The sequence below is a fragment of the Urocampus carinirostris genome, chromosome 1 (assembly GCF_059441175.1).
Source record: "Urocampus carinirostris isolate Australia breed hairy pipefish chromosome 1, RoL_Ucar_1.0, whole genome shotgun sequence".
NCBI lineage: Eukaryota > Metazoa > Chordata > Actinopteri > Syngnathiformes > Syngnathidae > Urocampus > Urocampus carinirostris.
Window position 1 is genome coordinate 71408821 of NC_142349.1, and position 27687 is coordinate 71436507.

A 27687-nucleotide genomic window follows, 5' to 3' on the forward strand; every position below is an offset into this window, starting at 1 on the left:
GCGAGAAAGATGAGAGAGGGAGAAGCTGAGAAAGTGGGATACAGAGCGAAGGGAGACGCCGCTCTCCCAGAGGAGTTTGAGACTCTCGGTGGGAGAGCATGCCAGAAGCAGATAGCCTCATCCTTTCAGAATTTAGAATCAAGGCAGTTTGATGGGTGATAAGTTAAACACAAGTTGAGGAATCAGTGACCACAAGCCAATGCCGAGGTTGGGATGAGGATCCTTCCAATTCGAAGACGGAGACCAACTGAAGAAACTGATTGACGGACGACAATCGATGACAGAGTCGATATCGAGTCACAGAAAAGTTCAGGAAGGAGAAAGCCAGAAGAAAAACCCTGAAAACTGTTCAAGTTCCCTCCACACGGTAAGATGTCCAAGTCTATATCGCGCCTGGGACGACCCGGATCTGCCGGAACTCAGAACGGCAATTTAAGAAACGATCTCCAAGGGAATCGCTCATGCATGCTGCGCATCGGAGAGAGGCTGATGAGGGCAGGCAGCGAGGGAAACTTGGTCCAAAGAAACCCACCGGTCCAAAGCCAGAACCAAAACAACGTTTCTGTAGTAACGCAAGGACACAACGGAGCGACGAAAGTTGACCGCGGGGACAAAGCTCCCGAGCCTGCGGACAAGTATTGCCATGAAGGTAAGACGGCATTAAGTGCATGGTTGCACTTAAAGTATGATGTTATTAATAGGTCACATATTTCTTATCATGTATGTTTTTTTGCACATAGTCTTACTCCTTTAATCTTCTCTTACTGTTTAAGTACACTCAAATAAAAGTTTTTGGATTATTTGGGAAGCACAAAGTTAGACTTCAGTTAAAGTATTAGAGAAATTATAAATGGTCTGAATTTATATAGCGCTTTTCAAGTCGGAAGCACTTTACAATGTGCTTCACATTTACCTATTCACACACACACGCTCACACACCAATAGGGAGTCAGACATGCAAGGCGCCTACTTGCTTATTGGGGGCGTTTGGGATTCAGTGTCTTGCCCAAGGACACTTTGACATATAACACGGAGGAGCCGGGAATTGAACCTGCGACTTCTTGATTCCAAGATGAGCGCTGTACCTCCTGAGGTAAAGGGTGATTTTTAACAAAGAATATTTGTTCAAATTGATACCAATAACATTATTACATAAAAATCCTCCCCCCTAATGATCTGTAATTTTGAATAACTTATAAACCCACATATAAGCCTACATGGCATATAAGCACACCACCAAAAACTGCTTTAAAATGGCCACATAAGAAATACCTACCTAAAATAACAATGTAATGTGTATCTAAACAACAATAATTATTGAGATGTGTCCATAACAAAGATTAATATACTGGCAATAAATAAAAAAAATAAAACTACCGTATTTTCCGCACTATAAGGCGCACTGGGTTATAGGGCGCACCCCAAAAAAATAGTTTTTGGTCCTATTTTTGACATACATAAGACGCACCGGATTATAAGGCGCTACAATGGGAACGTGGACAAAACAGTCAGATAGTTCAGTCCAACTGATTACCCCCTTAACATTCCCAAAGCTTGCAAAGACGCAAATACGTGTCGAGAACACGTGCGGATGCGGTGTCCGTACGATGTCACTCAAATGCATCGTTCCATCATTCGGAAGGTTAAAGTCTTGGGATTCAAGAAATGCCAACCATTCCTTAGTTCCTATTTTCTTTTTCGCTCGCAACTTTACTGTATATATGACAATAAACACTTGGAATTGAGTTGAATTTAAAAATAGACACTCCATTCCATCCATTATCTGCACCACTTATCACAGAAACATTAAGTTCAGTCCGAAACAAGATACAGGGATAATATATATAGCCAGAGTAGCTCACCGAAGTCGTTGTGTTCATAATAATGTGCAGCCGTGGTCCTCTTTTATCCGTGAGTGTAGTAAATCCAGGAGAATAAAATATTTACAAATACAAAATAGTAAAAAAATGCTTTCTGTATGCCGTCAGCCACGTGCAATATGCATTCATCTTTTTCGGCCAATTGCAGGCTTTGTTTTGCCGTTTAAGCCAATGCCAGCCTGTAAATGATAAAAAGGATCCTCCCCTTGACCTCCGAATAACTTTAGCCAATAGTGATCCATTCAAATGATGATTGACACATTGGTTAGCCAATGAAACGCCGGTAAATAAATCCCAGCATACACCACGGACTACTTGGCGTTCGGGGGAAAATCTAGTCGGCGACTAAGTTAGTTGCAAGACTTTGCGAATTAATATTTATCCATATATAAGGCGCACTGTATTATAAGGCGCATGGTCAGCTTTTGAAAAAAATAAGGGCTTTTAGGTGCGCCCTATAGTGGGGAAAATACGGTATTCCTTTTTTTCGGAGTCAAAAAATACGGTATTTAAAAACACTCTCTGTAACTTTAAGCATGGCAGACACTGATCTGCAAGAAAAACTGTGATTAAATCAGTATTTTGGAACTGCCACGGGTGACCCTGGTCGCAAAAAAAAAAAACAGAAGTCGCCTAATCACACACACATACTGCACTAAACTCTTGCAATGTCATGATCCACCCGTCATTGTTCTTTGTCTCTGTGACTCTCCAACTCTTTCTCGCTCTAAACCCTCTTATTACCATGGGGGCCCCGGTGCTCCTATTTTACAAGCGCTTTTTAAATTACCGTAACTCTGTGACTTTTGGCCCAAAAGGAAATTCAAACTGTTCTTGGGACAACGGGCTTTGCGGTGATATATAAAAAAAATATCAAAGTAGTTTTCCAAAACACCCACAAGGTGGCAGCAACTTCCCACAATGGTATCCCACAGGCATCCACGGGTGGCCACGGACAAATCACAGGCATTAAATGACCCAGACGGGGCATAATAAGTTATGCATTTTGTAAAGCATTTTTGTTATTTGTCTATCGATCCATCTACCTTGGTCATATCCCTCAAGAGGGGTGACCGACAGCAAGACAACACATACAATAACAAAGAAAATAAAAGGGAAAAAAATAGCAAAATAACACACCCAAAAATTTTTGGACCATGGCCAACCCAATTGCCCAAACACCCAAACAAGTTAGGCATCTCGGCACCTAAGTTGGTCATGCTTTCGTCCCTCCAGATGAAATAGGACACTAGAAAGCGGCCATGTCACTCGGGTCAGGGTGACACAACACACTCTTCTGTTCAACAGCAGGGCCCGACAGCTTTCACTGGTTTACCCCTGCCGTAGCATACAAGTGCCCTGCCCATTCTTCAGAACACGTATACACATCCCACTATCCTTTTACAACACCTCTCCACTCATTCCTAATCACCAACAAGAGCTCAAGCTTCCACTAGTTTTAGACCTCTTTCCTGCAGTGCACTCATAACACCATCCATCCACGTCAATCGCGGCCTTCCTCTTGGTCTCCCTCCATTGACTTCTGCTCTGTAGATCCTCTTCAACATTCGCTCCTCATCCATCCTCTCCATGTGTCCAAACCAACCTAGTACACCCTCATCCACACGCTTGCTCAATTCCGCTACTACCACAGTTCTGTCCCTCACAATTTCATTTCTTAATCTATCCAATCTTGTCACTCCTAACATAGTCCTCAAACACTTCATCTCAAAAACATTCAATTTCCTTCTTAAATCTGCGTTCAGGCTCCAAGTCTCTGCACCATAAAAAACACATTCGAACCATTTTTCATTAGTTTTGATTGTCAAAGGGGCAATGAATTGGGGCACTAGTGGGTCAGGTATGATGTGGGTCTCCTGGAATTGCTTCGCCATCTAGGATACAGGCCCATAAAACACCTGATCATAGCAAAAATAGTCGACAATACAGTGGAACCTCGGTTTTCGAACGCCTCTCAGTTCGAACAAATCGGAGTCCGATCAAAGATTTCGAGAAATTCTTGCTTCGCTGTTCGGTCGAAAAATCGGAGTTCGAACGCCGGGAATGCGTGAGTGCATACGCTAGGGTGCGCTGCTGAGCGGCGTATGGGTGTAGATCACAGGTGTCAAACAGGCGGCCCGTGGGCCTGATCAGGCCCGCTAAGGGATTGAATCCGGCCCGCGACAACACACAGAGAAGCGCAAGAGAAAAACAAGCTGCAGGTTGAAATATGTCAACTTGATGTTGGCAAAGCCAGGTGCCTCTCACAAAGACACTGTACTTGTATTTCTTTCTCTCTTCCTCTCAACCATTATCTCTCTCTTTCACTCCCCCCTGTCTCTCTTTTTCTCTCTGCCTTTTTACTTTATTTTGCTCTCTCTTCCTTTTCTCTTTTTTCTCTCTTTCTCTCTCTCTTTTGCTTTCCCATTCTCTCTTTCTCTCTTTTGCTTTCCCCTTCTCTCTTTCTCCCCTCCTCTCTTTCTCTCAGTTTCTTGTTTTCCTTCTCTCTTTCTATTTCTCCTCGGATTTCTGTCTTTCTCTCGCTTTCTGCCCCTCTCACTATTTCTCTTTTTATCTCTTATGTTTCTCACGTTCTCTTTTTTTATCTCTCTCCTTCTCTCTCTCTTTTTCTCCCTTTCTCTCTCTTTTGTCCCACACTCTCTCTTTTTCTCGCCCTCTCTTTTGCACTTTCTCACTTTCTTTCTCTCTAATGTACTAGTCCGGCCCCCAAGAGAATGTTTGTTCTATCGTGTGGCCCCCGAGTTAAAATGAGTTTGACACCCCTGGTGTAGATGAATCTTTTCGTGACCGACTGTTATCGCGTGCGGACGTGCTTCGTTTTGCTTTCGCTTTTAATATAGGTGTACCAAGTCTTTTAGCTCTTTTTTTTAATTTTTACAAGTTCAGGTTAGCGTAATCTTTCGTACGGAAGATTACTGTAACGCGAACGTACGTTTAGCCTGGGTTAGCTTTATGTTTACGTTAAACATTCAAGGTAAACATTCGGGGTGTTGGAACGGAGCCCAACATTCAGGGTGTTGGAACGGAGCCCCCTTTCCAATGAACCGCTCACCACTCGTGGAGACCCGGGTGCCTGATTTTTTTAATTTTACACGTTTACGTTAGCGTAATCTTTCGTACGGAAGATTACGCTAACACGAACGTACGATTAGCCTGGGTTAGCTTGATGTTTACGTTAAACATCCAAGGTAAACATTCAGGGTGTTGGAACGGATTAAAACGATTTACATTATTTTTAATGGGAAAAATGATTTCGGTGATCGAACACATCGGTTTTCGAACAGGGTTCTGGAACGGATTATGGTCGAGAACCGAGGTTCCACTGTATATGGACAACTGAGAGAGCAAGACTATTAAAAAAAAACATTTGGGGATATATTTATAAATAAGGGCAGCACGGCGGCGCAGTGGTTAGCGCTTGTGCGGCACAGTTCATGTCATGGGAACCTGTCGTGGGTTCAAATCCAGCTCCAGACTTCCTGTGCGGAGTTTGTATGTTCTCCCCGTGCTTGCGTGGGTTTCCTCCGGGCACTCCGGTTTCCTCCCACGTTCCAAAGACATGCATTTCAGGTGAATTGGCCGGTCCAAATTGTCCCTAGGTGTGAATGAGCGAATGAGTTGTCTGTCCCTGTGTGCCCTGCGATTGGCTGGCAACCAGTTCAGGGTGTCCCCTGCCCACTGCCCAGAGATGGCTGGGATGGGCTCCAGCCACCCCGCGACCCTAATGAGGATAAGCGGTACGGCTAATGAGATGAGATGAGATTTATAAATAGTAAATGGTCTGCATTTCTATAGCGCTTTCAAAGTCACTGAAGACCTCCCAAAGTGCTTTACAATGTGCTTCACACTTACCCATTCACACACACACTCACACACCAATCGGGAGTCAGCCATGCAAGGCGTGTACCTGCTTATTGGGGGCATTAGGGATTCAGTGTCTTGCCCAAGGAGACTTGCCCAAGTGTGTGGAAACCTAGTGAAAGACTACAGGTAGCGCTTGACCTCTGTAATAGCAAACAAAGACTACTGTACCAAATATTAATGAACACTCATTTCCTCAGGTGTTCAAATACTTATTTGCATGTATATAACACAAATGAATTGTTTGAAATAATCATGCATTGTGATCTCTGGATTTTTCTTTTTAGTTTATCTCCCTCTCAGTGGACTCCTCCATGATTTCTAAGTGGGCAAAATAACTGAATAGCAGGGTGTTCAAATACTTATTTTTGTATGTGTTTTAACATGAATTGAGTTTATTTATGTTTGTGCTAATATGCAACAAGTAAAAATGTCAAATAAGGAGGGAAAATAAAGTTCGCATTCATTATTGTTATTATTATAAAAACAGCGTGTTTATTTATGTAGTTTAACGCACAGGTGTCAAACAGGCGGCCCGCGGGCCAGATCAGGCCCACCAATGGTTTAAATCCGGCCCGCAAGACAGCAGTGAGAGAAGCGCAAGAGGAAAATGAGCTGTCGTTTTAAATATTTCCACCGGATGTCACCAAAGCCAGTTAACACTTGCAAAACAATTGTGGTAGTATTTCTCCATTTCTCTCTGACTCACTTCTTTTTTATTTATTTCTCCCTCTTTTTCTTTCTCCTGTTCACACTCTCTCTCTCTCTTTTTCTATTTTCTCTGTTTCTCTCTCACTCTTTAGCTTTCTTTTTTCTCTGGCTTGCTCTCTTTCTATTTTCTCTCTCTAATTTACACTCTAATTCTCTTTCTTTCTATTTTTCTCTTTCTTTCTCACCTTCTTTCTTTCCCTTTTTTGACCTCTCTCTCTCTCTCTCTCTCGCCTCACTTTGTCTCTTTTTCTCCTGCTGACTGTTTTTTTTCGGTCGTTTCACTTTTCTTATTCTTTTTATCTTTCTCTTTTTTCACTTTCTTTTTCTCTCTATATTCATTTCCCCCTTCTTCTCCATTCATATCTCTATTCTGCTCTCTCTTTTTCTCTCACTGTTACTCTGTCTCCCTTGTTCTCCCTGTCTGTTTATCGCTCTCTCTTTCCATCCCTCTCTTTTTCTCCCTCTCTCTTTCTCTTAAACTTACTAGTCCGGCCCCCGTGAGATTTTTTATAGCAGTTGGTGTTCTACTTCCTTTTTTTTTTAACTTCTTTATACAACATAATATCAATCATCAAAGCAAGTGAGCCATTTGAGAGCCGGCTCTCTTTAATGAGTTGAGCCAAAACAGCCGGTTCTCTAAAAAAAAAGACGGACTTCCTTTCACTACACAACTCGAACTCGTTTGACTTGATTGATTTGCCGTTTTGTGATAGTTGGTGTATACCCGATTGTATACTATTTTCTTGTACGCTGTACACGTCTTAAAATGCATAATAAACATACTTTGTGTGGCAAAAAACGTACAGGTTAACAGGTATGAATTTCTCCGCCGGTTTTTCGTGCCGGAATTATTGCCGTTGTTATCACTTTCTGAATTACGTTTCGACTTATTACTGACACTGAATAAATGACCAATTTTGTGTTGATTTTCACCTTCCCTCGACGACGACCACCACAACAATGACGTGATCTCGAAGCAACGAGATCGGCGTGCGGACGAAAACTCGAACCGCGAGACCAAAACAACAATGGCAGATCTGCCTGACAAAGTATGGAGTGCGGTAAATCTTTGTTTTAAAAAAAAATGTAATCGGGTAATAATGACAATTTGGTGTCAAAAATGTTGCGTCCCGGGGACGCACGTTGATTTGACACAATGCGTCCCCAGGAAAAATGATGCGTCTAGGACGCAGGGACACGGGCAAACGAGAATGTATACTGTAAATATCTAATCGCCGGATAAAATACGTCGGGACGGAGATCAAAACCGAACACGACATGTTTGATTTTGGATCCGCTCAAGTTTGACAGTGTTTTACTCCAAACAGATCGGCGCTTTTCTCGAAGCAGTCAGCGTATGTAACGTACAAGCACGCGCCCCATGAGTCAGGCACCCCTGAGCGCAGTGCCGGTCTGTTGCGTAGTGTGTGTCGTGTTCCGTTCCCGTACGTGTCTTTGCTCGGGACAGGAAGTTTTTCCGGGTGCACGGATAGAAGCACGTTATACAGTAATTAGGTAACGTGACTCAGTCGTATGCTAATGTGCTGCTACGTGCAGGACTTTGCAGATGAAGTCAAGAGTGATTAAAGGTTGGAATTAATGCATGACGTGTCCCGTAATTCGCTGGTTATCGTGACTTTATGAGGTCGCGTTAGGCCCACTGAATGAATAGTTGGGTTGGTCCACCCTCGTGATGGATACAGGATACCGGACTGAACGGGACAGACGGGATCGATACTAGATGCAGGACGCCGGATAGGACAAGACAGACAGGATCGATCCCGGATACAAGATACCGGACAAGATGGGACAGACAGGATCGATACTGGATGCAGGGTACCGGGCAGGACAAGACAGACGGGATCGATACCGGATACAAGACGGGCCGGACGGGATCGATACTGGATGCAGAATACCGGATACAGGATACCGGACAGGACGGGACGGATGGGATCGATACCGGATGCAGGATAACGGACTAGACGGGATAGGCGAGATGGATACCCAAATGCAGGATACACGAGCAAGACACCGGACAGGACGGGACAGACTGGATCGATACTGGATACAGAATACACGAGCAAGATCCCGGACAGAACGATTAAAGGTTGGAATTAATGCATGACGTGTCCCGTAATTTGCTGGTTATCGTGACTTTATGAGGTCGCGTTAGGCCCACTGAATGAATAGTTGGGTTTGTCCACCCTCGTGATGGACCGGGATAATTAGTGAGATTTCTTCAAAATGGCTACCAAAACTCGGTGCTTATGGCTCATATGTTTGAGGTAAGAGCTAGAGAACTGAAATAAGTCAAAAGTATCCTGATGCGGTAAAAAAAGGTTTGTTAAAATGGATATTTTGTCAGAACCCGAACTGATGGTAGACTCCTTCCAATTATCACTAACTTTATTATTATGGGTAAAAAAGGCAATAAAACAACCTTTTACAATCAAATGAGATGTGGTCACTCATCTTTTCGAAATCCTGTTTAGTTTCATGTGAATTAATAAACCCTGAACACAACTATGAATAAATTACACAATTTTAAGAATATATTTATACTTTTCTATCACAAACCTCCCTAATTTGCTTCTCTAGTTCTTCTAAATAAGAACTTTCAGTCATTGTGATTTCCTGTTATATGTGACTGTCTTGTTTATACGAAATGGATGGTTTGCAGTGTTCCTAATAAAGCGCTATTTTCAAGCGAAATTCATTGTAGGCCAAGATTATGTATCATCCTATTTACGCTGAATAACACATTTGTCTGGGTGTTTGCAGTGTGTGCTGGGGCATTCCCATATTCAAGTTTTGTCTTTCACGCTGCACCATTTCTTAGAATCTTTCCTTTTTTTCTTGTCTTTTTAGGTTGTTCTTCGCTTTGGGGTGGTCCCTAGTTGAACTCCCAGTCTGTTTTACGGCTGCATATGAAATCTCTCTCTCCCTCTCTGTCTCTCTCTCTCTATTTTTCTCTCGCTCCGCCTCACAGGGGGCTTCAATCGGGTTTAGTTCTTTTTATCTTTAAATGAGCCAGACAGGCGGTTCGAGACCCGGTCCTCGTGTTAAATACCCAGAGACAACTTCTCTTGAGATTCAGCAGCATGTAAATAGAATCGGATGGTTCACAGTGATCTCAAAGAGGCCTCGAGGAAGGAAAAAAGGGCAGTGACATTAAGAAAAGAAAAGCTCCTCCCGAAACGTCGAACGTAAGAGTCGCTTAAAGGGATCGTGTGTAATATTTGAAGACGAGATGTTGCTGTATTGTGCAGTGCAACCGAAAGAATACCCACTACAGAGACTCGAATTGACCAAAACTCGAGATTTGTCCTTCCGTTTTTTGTGTTTATTTAGCCTCACTTTTATAAGGTTTTTTGGTTTTAGGGAGTGTGGGGTCTAAAAGAGACCACAGACGTGTGGGAGAGCCCAAAAAATATTGGCTAACCGTAGAAGAAAATGCACCAGGCAACCGGGGAGATGAGATCTTTCCATACTATCTTACTCAATATCGATCTCAATCTCGGTCATCCCCGTCTGCTTCTGTGTTTGATTGCGATCACAAGACATGGAGAAGTACTAGTATGTTCAGACAAAAGACCAAAGAGCAACTACTACCCCCCCGGAAAAGTACCAACACCTTTAAACAAAGACAGGAAGACTAAGAGACAACATCAAACTGATTAGAAATACACACCTTGAGCAAATACGTTTAAGCCTACTTTACAGGGAGTACCCTTAGAATCAAGATGGCAGACAATCATGTCAGCCACCTCTAGGTGAGCCTCATGTTATCTTAGATACTTGACTTACAAGTATTTATAAAAAGTCAATGGTTGGTTGGTTGGTTGGTTGGTTGGTTGGTTGGTTGGTTGGTTGGTTGGTTGGTTGGTTGGTTGGTTGGTTGGTTGGTTGGTTGGTTGGTTGGTTGGTTGGTTGGTTGGTTGGTTGGTGGGTGGTTGGGTGGTTGGGTGTATGGGTTAGTTGGTCAGTTGGTTGGTTGGTTGTTCGGGGTTTGTTGGTTAGTTGGTTGGTTGTTCGGGGTTTGTTGGTGGGTTGGTTGGGGTTTGTTGGTTAGTTGGTTGGTTGTTCGGGGTTTGTTGGTGGGTTGGTTGGGGTTTGTTGGTTAGTTGGTTTGTTAGTTGGTTGGTTGTTTGGGGTTGTTGGTTCATTGGTTGGTTGGTTTGGGTTGTTGGTTGGTCGGTCGGTGGGTGGGTAGGTGGGTCGGTAGGTCAGTTGGTTGGTTAGGGCTGCTGGTTCATTGCTTGGTGGATTTTGGTTATTTTTTGGTGGGTGGGTGGTTTTTGGTCGGGTGGTCAATTGGTTGGCTGGTTGGTTGGTTGGTTGGTTGGTTGGTTGGTTGGTTGGTTGGTTTTTCGGTTGTTTCGTCTGTTGGTCGGTCAGTTGGGGTTGTTAGTTGGTTGGTTGGGGTTGTTGGTTAGTTGGTTGGTTGGGGTTGTTGGTTCGTTGGTTGGTTGGTTGTTTGGGGTTGTTCTTTCGTTGGTTGCTTGGTTGTTTGGGGTTGTTGGTTCGTTGATTGGTTGGTTGTTTGGGGTTGTTAGTTGGTTGGTTGGGGTTGTTGGTTCATTGGATAGTTGGTTTGGGTTGTTGGTTGGTTGGTTGGTTGGTCGAACGGTTGGTTGGTGTGTTGGTTGGTTGGTTGGATGGATCGCTGGATGGATTCCTTAACCACATGGGTCATAGGGGCACAATTTCCTATGGTGTGTCTTGTGTGAGTACATCCTGGTGGGGCCCATCCCTCTTCCAGCCACCATATGTTTTCACCCGGTCTCAAATCGGGGATTTATTGTATTTGATATATTTTTGCTTATTGTTTAAATCAATAGGTTTTTTTTAATTAATGGAGAAAAAATGGGGTCATGTCTATGCTGATTCAAAGTATTAGGCTTTTATTTAATATCTGATTAAGTTGAAATGCTCAAAGTGATAGAGAGTTGGCAATAAAATTGTATGTTAAATGAATATGTTTGTCTATCCATCCATCCATCCATCCATGCATCCATCCATCCATTTTCTCCCGCGTATCCGGGGTTGGGTCCCAGGGGCAGCAGCCTCAGCAGGGAAGCCCAGACCTCCTTATCCCCAGCCACTTCATCCAGCGCATCCGACGGGATCCCTAAGCGTTACCAGGCCAGCCTGGAGACACAGTCTCAACCAGCATGTCCTGTGTCGTCCCGGGGTCTCCTACCAGTGGAACATGCCCGGAACATCTCCCGAAGGGAGGCATCCTTATCAGATGCCTCGGCCACCTCAACTAGCTCCTCTAAATGCAGTTGTATTTCTTAAAAATATACAAAAAACACATACATTACAACAAATTTGTACTTGAGGACAGGTATAAAATAATCATTTTAAGATCACAGCACCAAAACCTTATTTTATCGTATCATGTCGTACAAATCCCAGATCCCACCAGGTGTGTTCCTCTCAGTACATTTTCTCTACTCAGTGGACTTTACCATCTTCTTAATTCGACCTGACAGCAGCAGCACAACTTCACATGAGACGTCTTCCATTCCCAGGTCCTATTTAAAGCCCGAAAGACTTTTTTTATTTGGTGTTATTGTCCAAATCTGCTACGCTCTGCATCACTGAGCAATAAGTGCCTTGGGAAACAGCTGTTTGCTTGGGAAACATCTTCAGAGCGTATTTTTGATTATCCAGGCTGCGCACTAAGCTATATGTCGCGGCAAATAAAACTCAGGGGACAATTTTTTGCGCTTATTTTTAGAGATGTCCAGAGTGTGGCTAATTTTTTGAGTTCTAATGGCAGAAATTATGTGCCGCTAACAAACAGGAAGCCTGGCGTTGCGAGGCCGAAACAAGGTTGCATTCGGCTGCTTCGAGTAGTCGCTGGCCAGGAGCTGCAGTACCAAATTCAGCCACCAGAGGGCTTTAAAAACATATATTTATTGATTTTGTTAGTATGTGTTTGGGGCACCTTGACACGAAACCTAGCTAAAGACACTGACAGAGGGTTGAAGTACAACTGTCTCAATTTTCACAAGAATCGGTTCAGCCATTTCGGAGCCTATAAGTCACATAAGAACACGCACACACACTTAAAAATTAGGATTTTTAAGTAGTTTGGATTTAGATGAGATGATTCAGAGTGTTATAATTCTGTATATTGTTTAGCAGATGGTAAATGGAAGGAGACCAAGAGGAAGGCTGCGATTGACGTGGATGGATGATGTTATAAGTGTACTGGAGGAAAGCGGTCTAAATTTAGTGGAAGCTAGGGCCCTTGTTGGTGATAGGAATGAGTGTAGAGGTGTTGTGAGAGGATAGTGGGATGTTTGGACGCGTTCTATGATACGGCAGGGGTAAACCAGTGAAAGCTGTCGGGCCCTGCTGTTGAACAGAGGAGTGTATCGTGTCACCCTGACCCGAGCATGACCAACTTGGGTGCCGAGGTCTTTGGGCATTTGGGTTGGCCATGGTCGAATTTTTGTGTGTTTTCTACTTTTTCCTTTTTTTCTTCTTTGTTTTTGTTTATGTGTTTGTCTTGCTATCGGTCACCCCTCTCGAAGAATATGAACAGGGTAGATTGACAGACACAGACAGACAGATAGATATTGTTTAACGCCTCACCCAAACTGTATCCATACTTTCAAACAGCCGCTGGTACAATGAAGGCATAGTGTCAAGTTCTTTGTTTCTTTGTTCAGTTTTTTTTCCAATCCTTACAGTAATCATCTGATTACTTCTCCAGTTAGCTTTGTGCTTTTGTCAGGTCATTCTCACACGGCAAAATACGTTGAAAGGGTCAAGTCAAGTCAAGTCATTATTATTTGTATAGCCCTAAATCACGAAGAGTCTCAAAGGGCTTCACAGATTATTACACTATATTACACAGACTATTTTTCAGAATATTATTATACATTTCCCTGCTCTGGAGCCGACGAAAAGAGTTGGTTATTCATATGCTATAGAGTAGAAGTGAGTTTTAAGCTTAGATTTAAACATTTCCACTGAGGTTGCAGATCGGATCTCAGGGGGAAGAGCATTCCACAGCACCGGTGCCCGGATGGAGAACGCTCTCGAACCAGCAGAACGCTTCTTTGCTCTTGGGATCACCAGAAGACCGGCACTCTCAGAACGTAGGCTTCGGACCGGGAAATAGGGGGAAATCAGATCTGAAAGATAAGAGGGAGCAAGTCCATGTATGATTTTGTATAATACTAAAAGAACCTTGAAATTACATCTAAGGCTAACTGGGAGCCAATGCAGGTTAGCCAAAATCGGTGTGATGTGATCGGACTTTTTTGTCCTAGTTAAAAGCCTCGCTGCGGCATTTTGTACCAGCTGAAGAGACTTGATTCTAGACTTTCGGGAGACCAGGGAGTAGTGCATTACAGTAATCGAGGCGGGAGGTAACAAACGCATGAATTATAATTTCCGCATCCGACTGAGACCATATAGAACGAATTTTAGCAATGTTACGAAGATGGAAGAAAGCGGTTCTAGTAATTTTCTTTACATGCGTTTCAAAGGATAGATCAGGGTCAAATATGACACCTAAATTTTTAACTGAGTCACTCTGTGTGATGTGACATTTGTCAATGTTCACAGCAGTTTTTGAGAATAAGTCACGGCATTTATATGGACCAATAACTAACATTTCGGTCTTTTCAGAGTTAAAGCGCAAGAAGTTGAGTGACAACCATTCTTTTATCTCAATGAGGCAGGTCTCCAAATTTCCACAGTTTAGTGTGTCAGATTCCTCCAACGGAAGATATAGTTGAGTGTCGTCTGCGTAGCAGTGGAAACTGATATTGTACTTGCGAATAATATCACCTAATGTAAATGCTAAAAAGAAGGGGGCCAAGCACTGAACCCTGCGGAACACCACAGGTAACATTAAAGGGCTCAGATGTCATTTCGCCATATTTAACACAGTGCGTCCTATCTGAGAGGTAGGATCTGAACCACGAGTGGACTGTTCCTGAGAGACCAATCCATTTTTCCAACCGTTCTAGTAGGAAATTGTGGTGCACTGTGTCAAAAGCAGCACTAAGATCCAGCAGCAGCAAAAGTGATGAAGCGCCAGAATCCATTGCCAGTAGGAGATCATTTGTTACCTTGATCAGAGCTGTCTCAGTAGAGTGGTTAGCCCTGAATCCTGATTGCATAGATTCAAAAAGGTTATTCTCGGATATGAAATCAAAGCACCATAGTTTTGTCCAATATAGAATTCTATTTGCTAGAAAAGGTGAAACTGATCATTTTGGAGCCGTTGAAAATGTGTTTTAAAAAAACTTATTGGGACTAACTTTGGAGAAGTTAGAGCAACAAAGACAAGTTTTGGACTAATTCATGTCAAGTCAAATCCTGTTTATCTGTATAGCCTTTAATCATAATACTCTCAACCCTGCCGTCTAGTCAGGGGTGTCAAACTCAATTACACAGAGGGTCAAAACTCAAAAAACACCTTTAGATGTGGACCAAACTGTCGTGTCCAGCATGGTCGCCGTGGCAACCGGCTGGCCCCGCCCCCTGGGCAACAGCTGAAGCAGATCGCCTAATTTGCGCGTTTGCTTCTTAAGCGGGGTTTTGGGTTTTGCGGGGGCTGGCTCATTGCATTTTCTGTCTGCATTTCCCGTTCTGTTTTGCTCTGTCCTGTTTTGTTTGAGTCAGAAGAAACCTGTGTTTGCACGTTTTTGTTAAAGCCTGTTTGTTCTGTCTTGTCCCTGAGTTTTGGACGACTTTTATTTTGGTAAATAAAAGTTTTGATCGTCAACGCAATTGAGTTCTCCCTTCCTGCCTCCTGCCTCCGTTCTGGTCCGGTCCCCTCGTGACACGAACAGGACAAACCTTTATTGAATACACTAAAACTTGACATTTTTTAACATACATTTAAATTTAAAACAGACAGGAATATTGCTCCAGAGTAAACGAACTTAAACCAACAGATAAATCCAGGAAAAATATCCTGGTCAACTCTTTTTAATTTCACACCAGTCAACAACATCCTAATTGGACTAAGTCAGCCAACCGGCTTTCCAAATTTTAAGCCAAGTATCACACAGAGCACAGTAAAAAAATCCCCAATTTTCCTGCAGGCCTTCTCTGAACTAGATCAATCAGATCTACTTTGTCAAGAATTTGGGGAGGAGGGCGATGAAGGGAGGCGATGGACAATCGCAGAGGTAGATGTAGTATCAAGATTGTAAGGGATCTTATGTCACCTCAGATTGTTATATCTATAAAGAATCACATGTGTAATAAAGGCGAGAGGACATTCTGTCTCTCAGCCTGTTCTTTTCCTGAACCAGACGAAGTATTCGGACTTTGAAAAATAGAGCTGGAGAGAAACAGCACAGTAGAGGACATGTATTACAAAGTTTCAAAGTAAAGATAAAACAGAGTACTATGGGTCGGTCTGATCTGGAGACAGTACTCACAGACAAAACGCCATTGAAAATTGTTGACCACAGTTTTTATAGGAAAGGGAACAAGAAACTTCAACAGGAAAAGAAAGGAACTCACGTCTCATTCAAGAACCCTTTGTTAAAACTGGAACTGTATTTTGAAGGTTGTTTGATAAGACCATTGAGTCAAGTCAAGTTTATTTGTATAGCTCTTAATCACAAAGAGTCTCAAAAGGCTGCAGAGACCACAGACTATTATGAGACCATCCCCTGATCTAAAACCTACATTAGTGCAAGGAAAAACTCAAAAATCTCAGTCAAGTCATATTTATTGGTATAGCCCTTAATTACAAGGAGTCTCAAAGAGCTGCACAAACCACAGATTATTGCAAACCACAGACTATTATTACACCACCCCCTGATCTAAAACCTACATGAGGGAAAGGAACAACTCAAAAACCTCAAGTCATGTTTATTTGTGACGCCCTTAATCACAAGGAGTCTCAAAGAGCTGCACAAACCACAGATTATTGCAAACCACAGACTATTATTACACCACCCCCTGATCTAAAACCTACATGAGGGAAAAGAACAACTCAAAAACCTCAAGTCAAGTCATGTTTATTTGTGACGCCCTTAATCACAAGGAGTCTCAAAGGGCTCCACAGACCACGGATTATTGCAAACCACAGACTGTTATTACACCATCCCCTGATCTAAAACCTACATGAGGGAAAGGAGCAACTCAAAAACCTCAAGTCAAGTCCTATTTGTTAGTATAGCCCTTAATCACAAGGAGTCTCAAAAGGCTGCACAGATCAAAGACTATTGCAAACTACAGACTATTATGACACCATCCCCTGATATTGTCAACATAAAATATAGGTTATTCATATGCTATAGAATAGAAGTGTGTTTTAGCTTAGATTTAAACATTTCCACTGAGGTTGCAGATGGAATCTCAGGGTGAACAGCATTCCACCATCTCCAACTTCCGGATTTCTTCTTGGCTCTTGGGATCACTAGTAGACCAGCGTTTTCAGAGCGAAGGCTCCGGACCGGAACATAATTAAATCTGAAAGTTATGAAGGAGCAAGTCCATGCATGATTTTGTATACTACCAAAATAACCTTAAAATCACATCTTAAGCTAACAGGGAGACAATGCAGGTTAGCTTAAATTGGGGTCAAACTTTCTTGTCTTATTTAAAAGCCTCGCTGCAGCATTTTGTACTAGCTGAAGGCTCTTGATTTTGGACTTCGGGAGACCTGAGAGTAGTGCAATACAGTCATCGAGACGGGAGGTAACAAACGCATGAATTATAATCTCCACATCCGACTGAGACAGCATAGGGCGAATTTTGGCAATGTTGCAAAGATGGAAGAAAGCTGTTTTAGTAATATTCTTAACGTGTGTTTGAAGGGACAGATCGGGGTCAAATATGACACCTAAATTTTCGACTGAGTCACTCTGGGTGATATTACATTTGTCAATGTTTAGAGCAGTTTTTGAGAAATAGTCACGGCATTTTCTCAGCTTTTCACTACTTTTTCATTTTGGTATTTTTGTTCTTGTTTGTTCTATTTCCCCCTTCCTTTAAGTCATTTTGTGCATCATTTTACATAATATTTGGTCATGTTGGGATTAAAGAAGCAAAAACAACCCGAAGAGCCGTTTAGGACCTGAAAGAGCCGGTTCCTTTTAGTGAGCCGAGCCGAAGAAGCCGGTTCCCAGACAAACTCTACTAACTTTACTCAACTTCGTTCTACTTCGACTCGACTTCAAAATACCGCATTTAGGACACAACGTCAGGGGAAGCCGTGTATTTTTACCTTCATGCGCTGTAACTTTGACTTGAGTCGCTTCTTAATTAGTAATTTTGAGCCCTCATTTTTGTGCGCTGGCTAGATTTTCTTGTGCGCTGATTGCGCACAGCTTAGAGGGAACACTGGAGCTAAGTACTGAACCCTGCAGAACACCACAGATAACACTAACACAGATGTCATTTCACCGTATTTAACATAGTGCGTCCTATCTGAGAGGTAGGATCTGAACCCTAAGAGTACGGTTCCTGAGAGACCAATCCATTTTTCCTACCGTTCTAGTTTTCGTTTTGTTTTTGTCCAGTTTAGTTTAAGTTCTTGCTGTGAATGTACACTGATATGAAAAAATACACAGAAAATTATGATGTGCATTTACAACAACTAAATGAATTAGGGGGTGGCAGTAGCTCAGGAGGTAGAGCGCTCGTCTTGGGATCAAGGGATCCCAGTTCGAATCCCGGCTCGTCCGTGTTACATGTCGAAGTGTCCTTGGGTAAGACACTGAACCCCTAATACCCCCAATAAGCAGGTTAGCGCCTTAAATGGCTGCAAGGCCGCTATTGGGAAATGTGGAGCACATTGTAAAGCGCTTTGGGAAGTCATTGACTTGAAAAGCGCTATATAAATGCAAATCATTTCATTAGGGGCGGCAGTATCTCAGGAGGTCGAGCGCTCGTCTTGGGATCAAGGGATCCCAGTTCGAATCCCGGCTCGTCCGTGTTACATGTCGAAGTGTCCTTGGGTAAGACACTGAACCCCTAATACCCCCAATAAGCAGGTTAGCGCCTTACATGGCTGCAAGGCCGCTATTGGGAAATGTGGAGCACATTGTAAAGCGCTTTGGGAAGTCATTGACTTGAAAAGCGCTATAGAAATGCAAATCATTTCATTAGGGGCGGCAGTGGCTCAGGAGGTAGAGCGCTCGTCTTGGGATCAAGGGATCCCAGTTCGAATCCCGGCTCGTCTGTGTTACATGTCGAAGTGTCCTTGGGTAAGACACTGAACCTCTAATACCCCCAATAAGCAGGTTAGCAAGGCCGTTATTGGGAAATGTGGAGCACATAAATGCATAAATAAATAAATGCAAATCATTTCATTAGGGGCGGCAGTAGCTCAGGAGGTAGAGCGCTCGTCTTGGGATCAAGGGATCCCAGTTCGAATCCCGAGTTTAATATAGCTGGACAACATAATCAGTGACCTATTTTGATCATCGAACAGTACGGTTTTTTCGACCAGGCAGACGGGAAAACATGCCTGATATATAAATATACATATACATACATTCGTTTGAGCATCCTCATTACAGCGTATTACGTCAGATCTTCCAATCCGCTTTTGTAATTATCATCAAATGGATGTGCAATGACACTTTGTGGTCGAATCGATGCCGTAACAAGATGAAGTGACAACACGGAGACAAGATCTCACTGCCTGACCTTTATAGGAAAGCAGGAAACGTGACAAGGCAGCCATGAGAAGTCTCTGTTGAGTTCATCAAACACTGCTGGGCCTGAATTTCTTTTTAAATGTCACTGGAGCACACATGTTGGTGCTAGATTGACCTGGATTCGGCAAACGAGTCGGAGAGCCGGGACGGGAGAACGGAGCGTGGTCGGAAATCGGAACAAGTCGGGGAACCGGAGAGGATCGGGTAGCCAGGGACGGGCGAGGAAGATACAGGAACGGGTCGGGAATAGAACGGGAGCCAGAGTCAAAAAATGCTTGCCTTGCATGTGTGGAGGGTCAGGTCGGGTTGGGGCTTAAATTGTCAATCATTAAGTTTGTCACGAGCAGTGGACCCAAATGCGTAACGTTTCACACAATGCTTTATGGAGGGATCGGGAAAGTAAGGGCGACAGGAAGATACAACAGCAATCCGGTGCTCGCTGGGCAAGAGGAGCAAGAAGCCCTCGCGAATGAAGCGTGGTCAGAGATAGGAAGAAAGTCGGGCAGCAGGGACGGGAGACAGAGCGTGGTCAGAGATCAGAACAAGTCGGGTAGCCGGGACAGGAGACAGGGCGTGGTCGGTTATCGGAACAAGTCAGGTAACAGGAGAGGATCGGGTAGCCAGGGACGGACGAGGAAGATACAGGAACAGGTCGGGAATAGAACGGGAGCCAGAGTCAAAAAATGCTTGCCTTGCATGTGTGGAGGGTCAGGTCGGGTTGGGGCTTCAATTGTCAATCATTAGGTTTGTCACGAGCAGTGGACCCAAATGCGTAACGTTTCACACAATGCTTTATGGAGGGATCGGGGAAGTCAGGGCGAGAGGAAGATACAACAGCGATTCGGTGCTCGCTGGGCAGGAGGAGCAGGAAGCCCTCGCCAAGGAAGCGTGGTCGGAGATAGGAAGCAAGTCGGGCAGCCGGAACGGGAGACGGAGTGTGGTCGGAGATCAGAACAAGTCGGGTAGCCGGGACAGGAGACAGGGCGTGGTCGGTTATCGGAACAAGTCAGGTAACCGGAGAGGATCGGGTTAGCCAGGGACGGACGAGCAAGATACAGGAACAGGTCGGGAGCAGAACGGGAGCCAGAGTCAAAAAATTATTGCCTTGCATGTGTGGAGGGTCAGGTCGGGTTGGGGCTTAAAGTGTCAATCATTAAGTTTGTCATAAGCAGAGGACCCAAATGCGTAACGTTTCACACAATGCTTTATGGAGGGATCGGGGAAGTCAGGGCGAGAGGAAGATACAACAGCGATTCGGTGCTCGCTGGGCAGGAGGAGCAGGAAGCCCTAGCCAAGGAAGCGTGGTCGGAGATAGGAAGCAAGTCGGGCAGCAGGGACGGGAGACGGAGTGTGCTCGGAGATCAGAACAAGTCGGGTAGCCGGGACAGGAGACAGGGCGTGGTCGGTTATCGGAACAAGTCAGGTAACCGGAGAGGATCGGGTTAGCCAGGGACGGACGAGCAAGATACAGGAACAGGTCGGGAGCAGAACGGGAGCCAGAGTCAAAAAATTATTGCCTTGCATGTGTGGAGGGTCAGGTCGGGTTGGGGCTTAAAGTGTCAATCATTAAGTTTGTCATAAGCAGAGGACCCAAATGCGTAACGTTTCACACAATGCTTTATTGAGGTATCGGGGAAGTAAGGGCGAGAGGAAGATACAACAGTGATCCAGTGCTTGCTGGGCAGGAGGAGCAAGAAACCCTCACGAACGAAACGTGGTCGGAGAAAGAAAGCAAGTCAGGCAGCAGGGACAGGAGAACGGAGCGTGGTCGGAGATCGGAACAAGTCGGGTAGCCGGGACAGGAGACAGGGCGTGGTCGGTTATCGGAACAAGTCAGGTAACTGGAGAGGACCGTGTAACCATGGACGGACGAGCAAGATACAGGAACAGGTCGGGAATAGAACGGGAGCCAGAGTCAAAAAATGCTTGCCTTGCATGTGTGGAGGGTCAGGTCGGGTTGGGGCTTCAATTGTCAATCATTAGGTTTGTCACGAGCAGTGGACCCAAATGCGTAACGTTTCACACAATGCTTTATGGAGGGATCGGGGAAGTCAGGGCGAGAGGAAGATACAACAGCGATTCGGTGCTCGCTGGGCAGGAGGAGCAGGAAGCCCTCGCCAAGGAAGCGTGGTCGGAGATAGGAAGCAAGTCGGGCAGCCGGAACGGGAGACGGAGTGTGGTCGGAGATCAGAACAAGTCGGGTAGCCGGGACAGGAGACAGGGCGTGGTCGGTTATCGGAACAAGTCAGGTAACCGGAGAGGATCGGGTTAGCCAGGGACGGACGAGCAAGATACAGGAACAGGTCGGGAGCAGAACGGGAGCCAGAGTCAAAAAATTATTGCCTTGCATGTGTGGAGGGTCAGGTCGGGTTGGGGCTTAAAGTGTCAATCATTAAGTTTGTCATAAGCAGAGGACCCAAATGCGTAACGTTTCACACAATGCTTTATTGAGGTATCGGGGAAGTAAGGGCGAGAGGAAGATACAACAGTGATCCAGTGCTTGCTGGGCAGGAGGAGCAAGAAACCCTCACGAACGAAACGTGGTCGGAGAAAGAAAGCAAGTCAGGCAGCAGGGACAGGAGAACGGAGCGTGGTCGGAGATCGGAACAAGTCGGGTAGCCGGGACAGGAGACAGGGCGTGGTCGGTTATCGGAACAAGTCAGGTAACTGGAGAGGACCGTGTAACCATGGACGGACGAGCAAGATACAGGAACAGGTCGGGAACAGAACGGGAGCCAGAGTCAAAAAATGCTTGCCTTGCATGTGTGGAGGGTCAGGTCGGATTGGGGCTCAAATTGTCAATATTTAGGTTTGTCACGAACGGTGGACCCAAATGCGTAACGTTTCACACAATGTTTTATGGAGGTATCGGGGAAGTCAGGGCGAGAGGAAGATACAACAGCGATCCGGTGCTTGCTGGGCAGGAGGAGCAGGAAGCCCTCGCGAATGAAGCGTGGTTGGAGATCGGAACAAGTCGGGCAGCCGGGACGGGAGACAGAGTGCGGTCAGAGATCGGAACAAGTCGAGCAGCTGGGACAGGAGACGGAGCGTGGTCGGAAATCGGAACAAGTCAGGTAACTGTAAAGAATCGGGTAGCCAGGGACGGACGAGCAAGATACAGGAACAAATTGGGAACAGAACAGGAGCCAGAGTCAAAAAATGCTTGCTTTGCATGTACGGAGGTTCGCTGACGGACAGACCTGGAGTGAACGAAAATGACGTGTTTAAATAAGAAATGAGTGGCAGCTGGGGCTAACGAGTGAGCGCAGGTGAGGGCAATTAGAAAATCATGACAAAGTTGGGCCCTTCAGGCTTCTCTCTCAACATTTTTTGTTGTTTTTGTTTCCCCCTTTGTGGAGGATCAGCACAGCATGCACTTGGTTTTCTTCATACATCTATTATCTGCACCGCTTATCCTCAGTAGGGTCGCGGGGGTGCTGGAGCCCATCCCAGCTTTCTCCGGGCAGTGGGCAGTTTGCCCAAATCGTTCACTATTTGCAGCTTCTAAGACTTTCTTTTCGGTGCCAATTTGTTCAGTTTCAATTTCACTTTCGTTCACTGACGTTTGCTGAAATACGCACTTTGACCCCAAACCGATCACTTAGGCGCTGCACTTGCATTGTACTCTCGATTTCGGTAGAGCTGACACACAGTAAAAGTAAAGCTTCATGTTTATTTTGCCAGCAAAATAAAGCTTCGGGTTTATTTTAAGTTTTTTCATCAAATCAAGTTCATCAGTCAGGTTTTTCGGGTTCGGGTTTATATACCCGCGACTCGGGTCGGGTCGGGCTGAATTTTTTCGGCCCGATCTTACCTCTAGTAGTGTGCCTATTACTGTGTAGTTTTCATATTTACATCATATCTTAAAAGCTTAATCATCAATTTTATCAAAACTCCATCCTTTGAGTCGAAAGGAGGCCAAACTGAGAACAACATGATGGGCCAGAAATCCCAGAAGGCCGAGTTACTATTTACAGACTACAGAGCGGCGCTTACCGGCCTTGAAATTAGCTGTTTAGTCCATCTAATATCAGGAGAAGAGTATGAAGCCTACACACATGGTGAAACGTGGGCCATCACCAGTTTTTGGCACGTTATTTTAAAAAAATTAATTAATTATAGATAGATAGATACTTTATTCATTCCCGTAGGGAAATTCACACCAGCAGTATTCTTTTGTTTTTTTATTAACAGATTAACAGGATAGCCTCGGGGTGCTGTGTTGTAGTTTAGCTACAGCGGAGTGGATGACGTCACACCCTAGGCCAAAAGTTCGATGTCCCTGCAGCAGATGGAGATCTTTGTGCCCAGGGTTACACCACCTCGTGTTCACGTAGATAGCGAGTCCGCCTCCTCTCCGCTTCCCACAGGCTTTTGTGTCTCTGTCTGCCCTTACAGCGCCGAAGCCGAGTAGCTCCACGTTAGCGTCTGAGATGCTAGACGTGAGCCACGTTTCCGTAAAACACAACAAACTGCACTCCCTGTACGCTTTGATGTTTTTCACCAGCACAGCCAGTTTGTCGGTCTTATTTGGTAGAGAGTTCATTTCCCATGATTACGGACGGTACCGAAGACTTATAACGCAGCTAGCCGCTCAGCTAGCTCCGGCGCGAGAATTCTTCAGGGTGTTAGGAATTAAATATTAAAATGTATCGTTAACCAAATTGTTCAAATTAGTTATCTGACTCCATTAACCAAACACAACCTACAGGGAGTGCAGAATTATTAGGCAAGTTGTATTTTTGAGGATTAATTTTATTATTGAACAACAACCATGTTCTTAATGAACCCAAAAGTCTCATTAATATCAAAGCTGAATATTTTGGAAGTTGGAGTGGGGCTTTTTTAGTTTTAGCTATTTTAGGAGGATATCTGTGTGTGCAGGTGACTATTACTGTGCATAATTATTAGGCAACTTAACAAAAAACAAATGTATACCCATTTCAATTATTTATTTTCATCAGGGAAACCAATATAACAGCTCAACATTCACAAATATACATTTCTGACATTCAAAAACAAAACAAAAACAAATCAGTGACCAATATAGCCACCTTTCTTTGCAAGGACACTCAAAAGCCTGCCATCCATGGATTCTGTCAGTGCTTTGATCTGTTCACGATCAACATTGCGTGCAGCAGCACCCACAGCCTCCCAGACATTGTTCAGAGAGGTGTACTGTTTTCCCTCCTTGTAAATCTCACATTTGATGAGGGACCACAGGTTCTCTATGGGGTTCAGATCAGGTGAACAAGGAGGCCATGTCATTAGTTTTTCTTCTTTTAGACCCTTTATTGCCAGCCACGCTGTGGAGTACTTGGATGCGTGTGATGGAGCGTTGTCCTGCATGAAAATCATGTTTTTCTTGAAGGATGCGGACTTCTTCCTGTACCACTGCTTGAAGAAGGTGTCTTCCAGAAACTGGCAGTAGGACTGGGAGTTGAGCTTGAGTCCATCCTCAACCCGAAAAGGCCCCACAAGCTCATCTTTGATGATACCAGCCCATACCGGTACCCCACCTCCACCTTGCTGGCGTCTGAGGCGGACTGGAGCTCTCTGCCCTTTACCGATCCAGCCACGGGCCCATCCATCTGGCCCATCAAGACTCACTCTCATTTCATCAGTCCATAAAACCTTAGAAAAATCCGTCTTGAGATTTTTCTTGGCCCAGTCTTGACGTTTCAGCTTGTGTGTCTTGTTCAGTGGTGGTCGTTTTTCAGCCTTTCTTACCTTGGCCATGTCTCTGAGTATTGCACACCTTGTGCTTTTGGGCACTCCAGTGATGTTGCAGCTCTGAAATATGGCAAAACTGGTGGCAAGTGGCATCTTGGCAGCTCTACGCTTGACTTTTCTCAGTTCACGGGCAGTTATTTTGCGCCTTGGTTTTTCTACACGCTTCTTGCGACCCTGTTGACTATTTTGAATGTAACGCTTGATTGTTCGATGATCACGCTTCAGAAGCTTGGCAATTTTAAGAGTGCTGCATCCCTCTGCAAGATATCTCACTATTTTTGACTTTTCAGAGCCTGTCAAGTCCCTCTTCTGACCCATTTTGCCAAAGGAAAGGACGTTGCCTAATAATTATGCACACCTGATATAGGGTGTTGATGTCATTAGACCACACCCCTTTTCATTACAGAGATGCACATCACCTGATATGCTTAATTGGTAGTAGGCTTTCGAGCCTATACAGCTTGGAATAAGACAACATGCATAAAGAGGATGATGTGGTCAAAATACTCATTTGCCTAATAATTCTGCACTCCCTGTACATTCACCTAACAATGCACGCTTGTTTCTTGAGGGGAAAAATGACCAAGAGACCGGCATTTCCACACGGGGGCAGATTTAATTTCTCAAACAATTTAGTTAATTGAACTCCATCGAATACGGCCGAATTAGTTTAATTTGAGTCTCTGTCAAGTATCTCTCGATCTTTTTGCTTCCTCACTCGGCCCACGTTTTTCCGCAAGCTGGTGTGCCTGCTCCTCCCATGGGCGTGCCAGGGAAAACCCCTCGCCTCAATGTCTGGAAAAACTCAAAACAGCAGAGCGTCTATCAAAACAACCCCTGCCGTCCTTCGTCAGAGTCTTGTTATCAAAATTCCCCAGCCAAAACATTCCGCATTTGGAACAGCGTGACCTGAAGCCCACTCAGTGAAAATCTTCATTGCACTCAATAAATGTAACTTGTATTCAATCGTATAAAATCTTTTATAGTCAAATGTATAAAATCCTTCCAGGGCAAGGAGTTGATTCCTGGAATAAACTCATTTTTGTGGGTTAAAACCCATAACGATAGGATAGAAAGTAATCCAAAGTGTAGTTGTCAAACGGGACGGAAAACACCGAAGATAGAAGCAGACAATTAAAACAATAAATCACAAAAAGAGCGAAATAACTCGGAGCTCCTGGAATGGCCCCTCGCCTATCATGATACTCACTACTCCTTCCAAAAATATCCGAGTTAGTACTTGAATTACTCTATAGTGAAAGTAAATAGTTACTAGTGAAGGTAGCTAATAAATACAGTCTTTCTTCTTTCATTTGCCAGTATGATTGTTTTTGTACTTTCATTTTTATTATTAATTTCAAAATTGTTTAAATCAATGTTTCTCAATCCATGTCCAGCAGCACACGGTTTGTCAATTTCCTATTAATGTATCATGAGTGGTTAGCGCGTCCGCTGCACAGTTCAGAGGTCATGGTATCAAACCTTCCTGTGTGGAGTTTGCATGTTCTCCCTGTGCTTGTGTGGGTTTACTCCGGGCACTCCGGTTTCCTCCCACATTCCAAAAACATGCATGTTAGGTTGATTGGCCGGTTCAAATTGTCCCTAGGTGTCTGTCTCTGTCTGCCCTGCGACTGGCCCCGCCCACTGCCCGAAGATAGCTGGGATGGGCTCCAGCAGCCCCGTGACCCTACTGAGGATAAGCGGTGCAGGTAATGGATGGATGGAAGATTGGATGGACATTGTACAAAATGTATTGCACTTGAGATATGTTGCCAAATATTATTTTTCTTGTATTTCTAGATTACTATAAATTTGGCAAAGAAATCTAGTAGAGAAAAACTGTTTTGAAATAATAAAAATGAAAAAATTACAAAAAAATTATTATTGCTTTTTTTCTCGTTCACTCCTGAACATTGCATTGAATTCTATTAAAGACATGTTCTCAATATCAACTTTATATTATCAGAAACTGTTCATGCATTGACAATTTAAACATAGAAAACATCCATGATTGTGCTCCGAACGCAGAATTGGATCTTCCGTAGCAAGCGATGGCGGTGTCAGGGACGGAAAAACGGGTCGGTAGCCGGGACTGGGAGAGCAAAAACGTGGTCGGAAGAGTGTCTCAAGCCAGAACGGGAGAGTAGACGTAGTCAGGGGACAAAAACGGATCGTAAGCCGGGACTGGAGAACAGGCGTGGTCAGGAGCAAAACAGGTCATAGACGGAGACAGACGGGAGCAAAAACGGAACAGTTGGGAGTCAGGGTCGAAAAAGGCTTGCCTAGTATTCACTGAGGTCCGCAGACGGACTGACAACATGGGATAGACAGGACTGGGTTCAAATAGTGACAGGGAGCCAATCAGAACCCGCGGTAGTCATGACATCAGTGTTTTTTCATTACAGAGCTTTTCAATACTGTTTCCTAAAAATGGAAGACTTCACAGTCTTATTTTGTGAAACGATCCGAAATTTGGCTATTTTTTATTCCGTACGTAAAAAAATGAAGTTTCCTCACATTTATTTTGGCCACTTTCATTATTTCTAGAGTTTTAAAACAGTTTCTCAAATTTGCGTGCAAAAAAGTTTAGCTGAGTAATCACTTACTCGATTACTCACCTACCCCTTTCAACATTTGTTGTTGACTTACTATATCGTATGGCTGTTACTAGTGTGTAGTTAATAATATATCGAATTAATAATTTAGTGAGATATTTACCCTACTTAAATACTACCGGTTCTTGTGTCTTTCAAGACACGTAATGCAATGATTTATGATATCCAGCAGGGGTCAATACAGAGCAACGAAGGGAAACAGTGTCG

At 44.2% G+C, this 27687-nt stretch overlaps 1 protein-coding gene across 1 annotated transcript in view; it reads left to right on the forward strand.

Annotated features, from left to right (window-relative positions):
* Nucleotides 1-372: 372 nt before the first annotated feature.
* LOC148376726 (sickle tail protein homolog) overlaps nt 373-27687 on the forward strand; it is a 121964-nt gene continuing 94649 nt past the window's right edge. Inside the window, exon 1 of the mRNA XM_088326582.1 lies at nt 373-649. Within this exon, the coding sequence (XP_088182708.1) occupies nt 373-649 (277 nt within the window). The remainder of the gene's footprint in view (nt 650-27687) is intronic.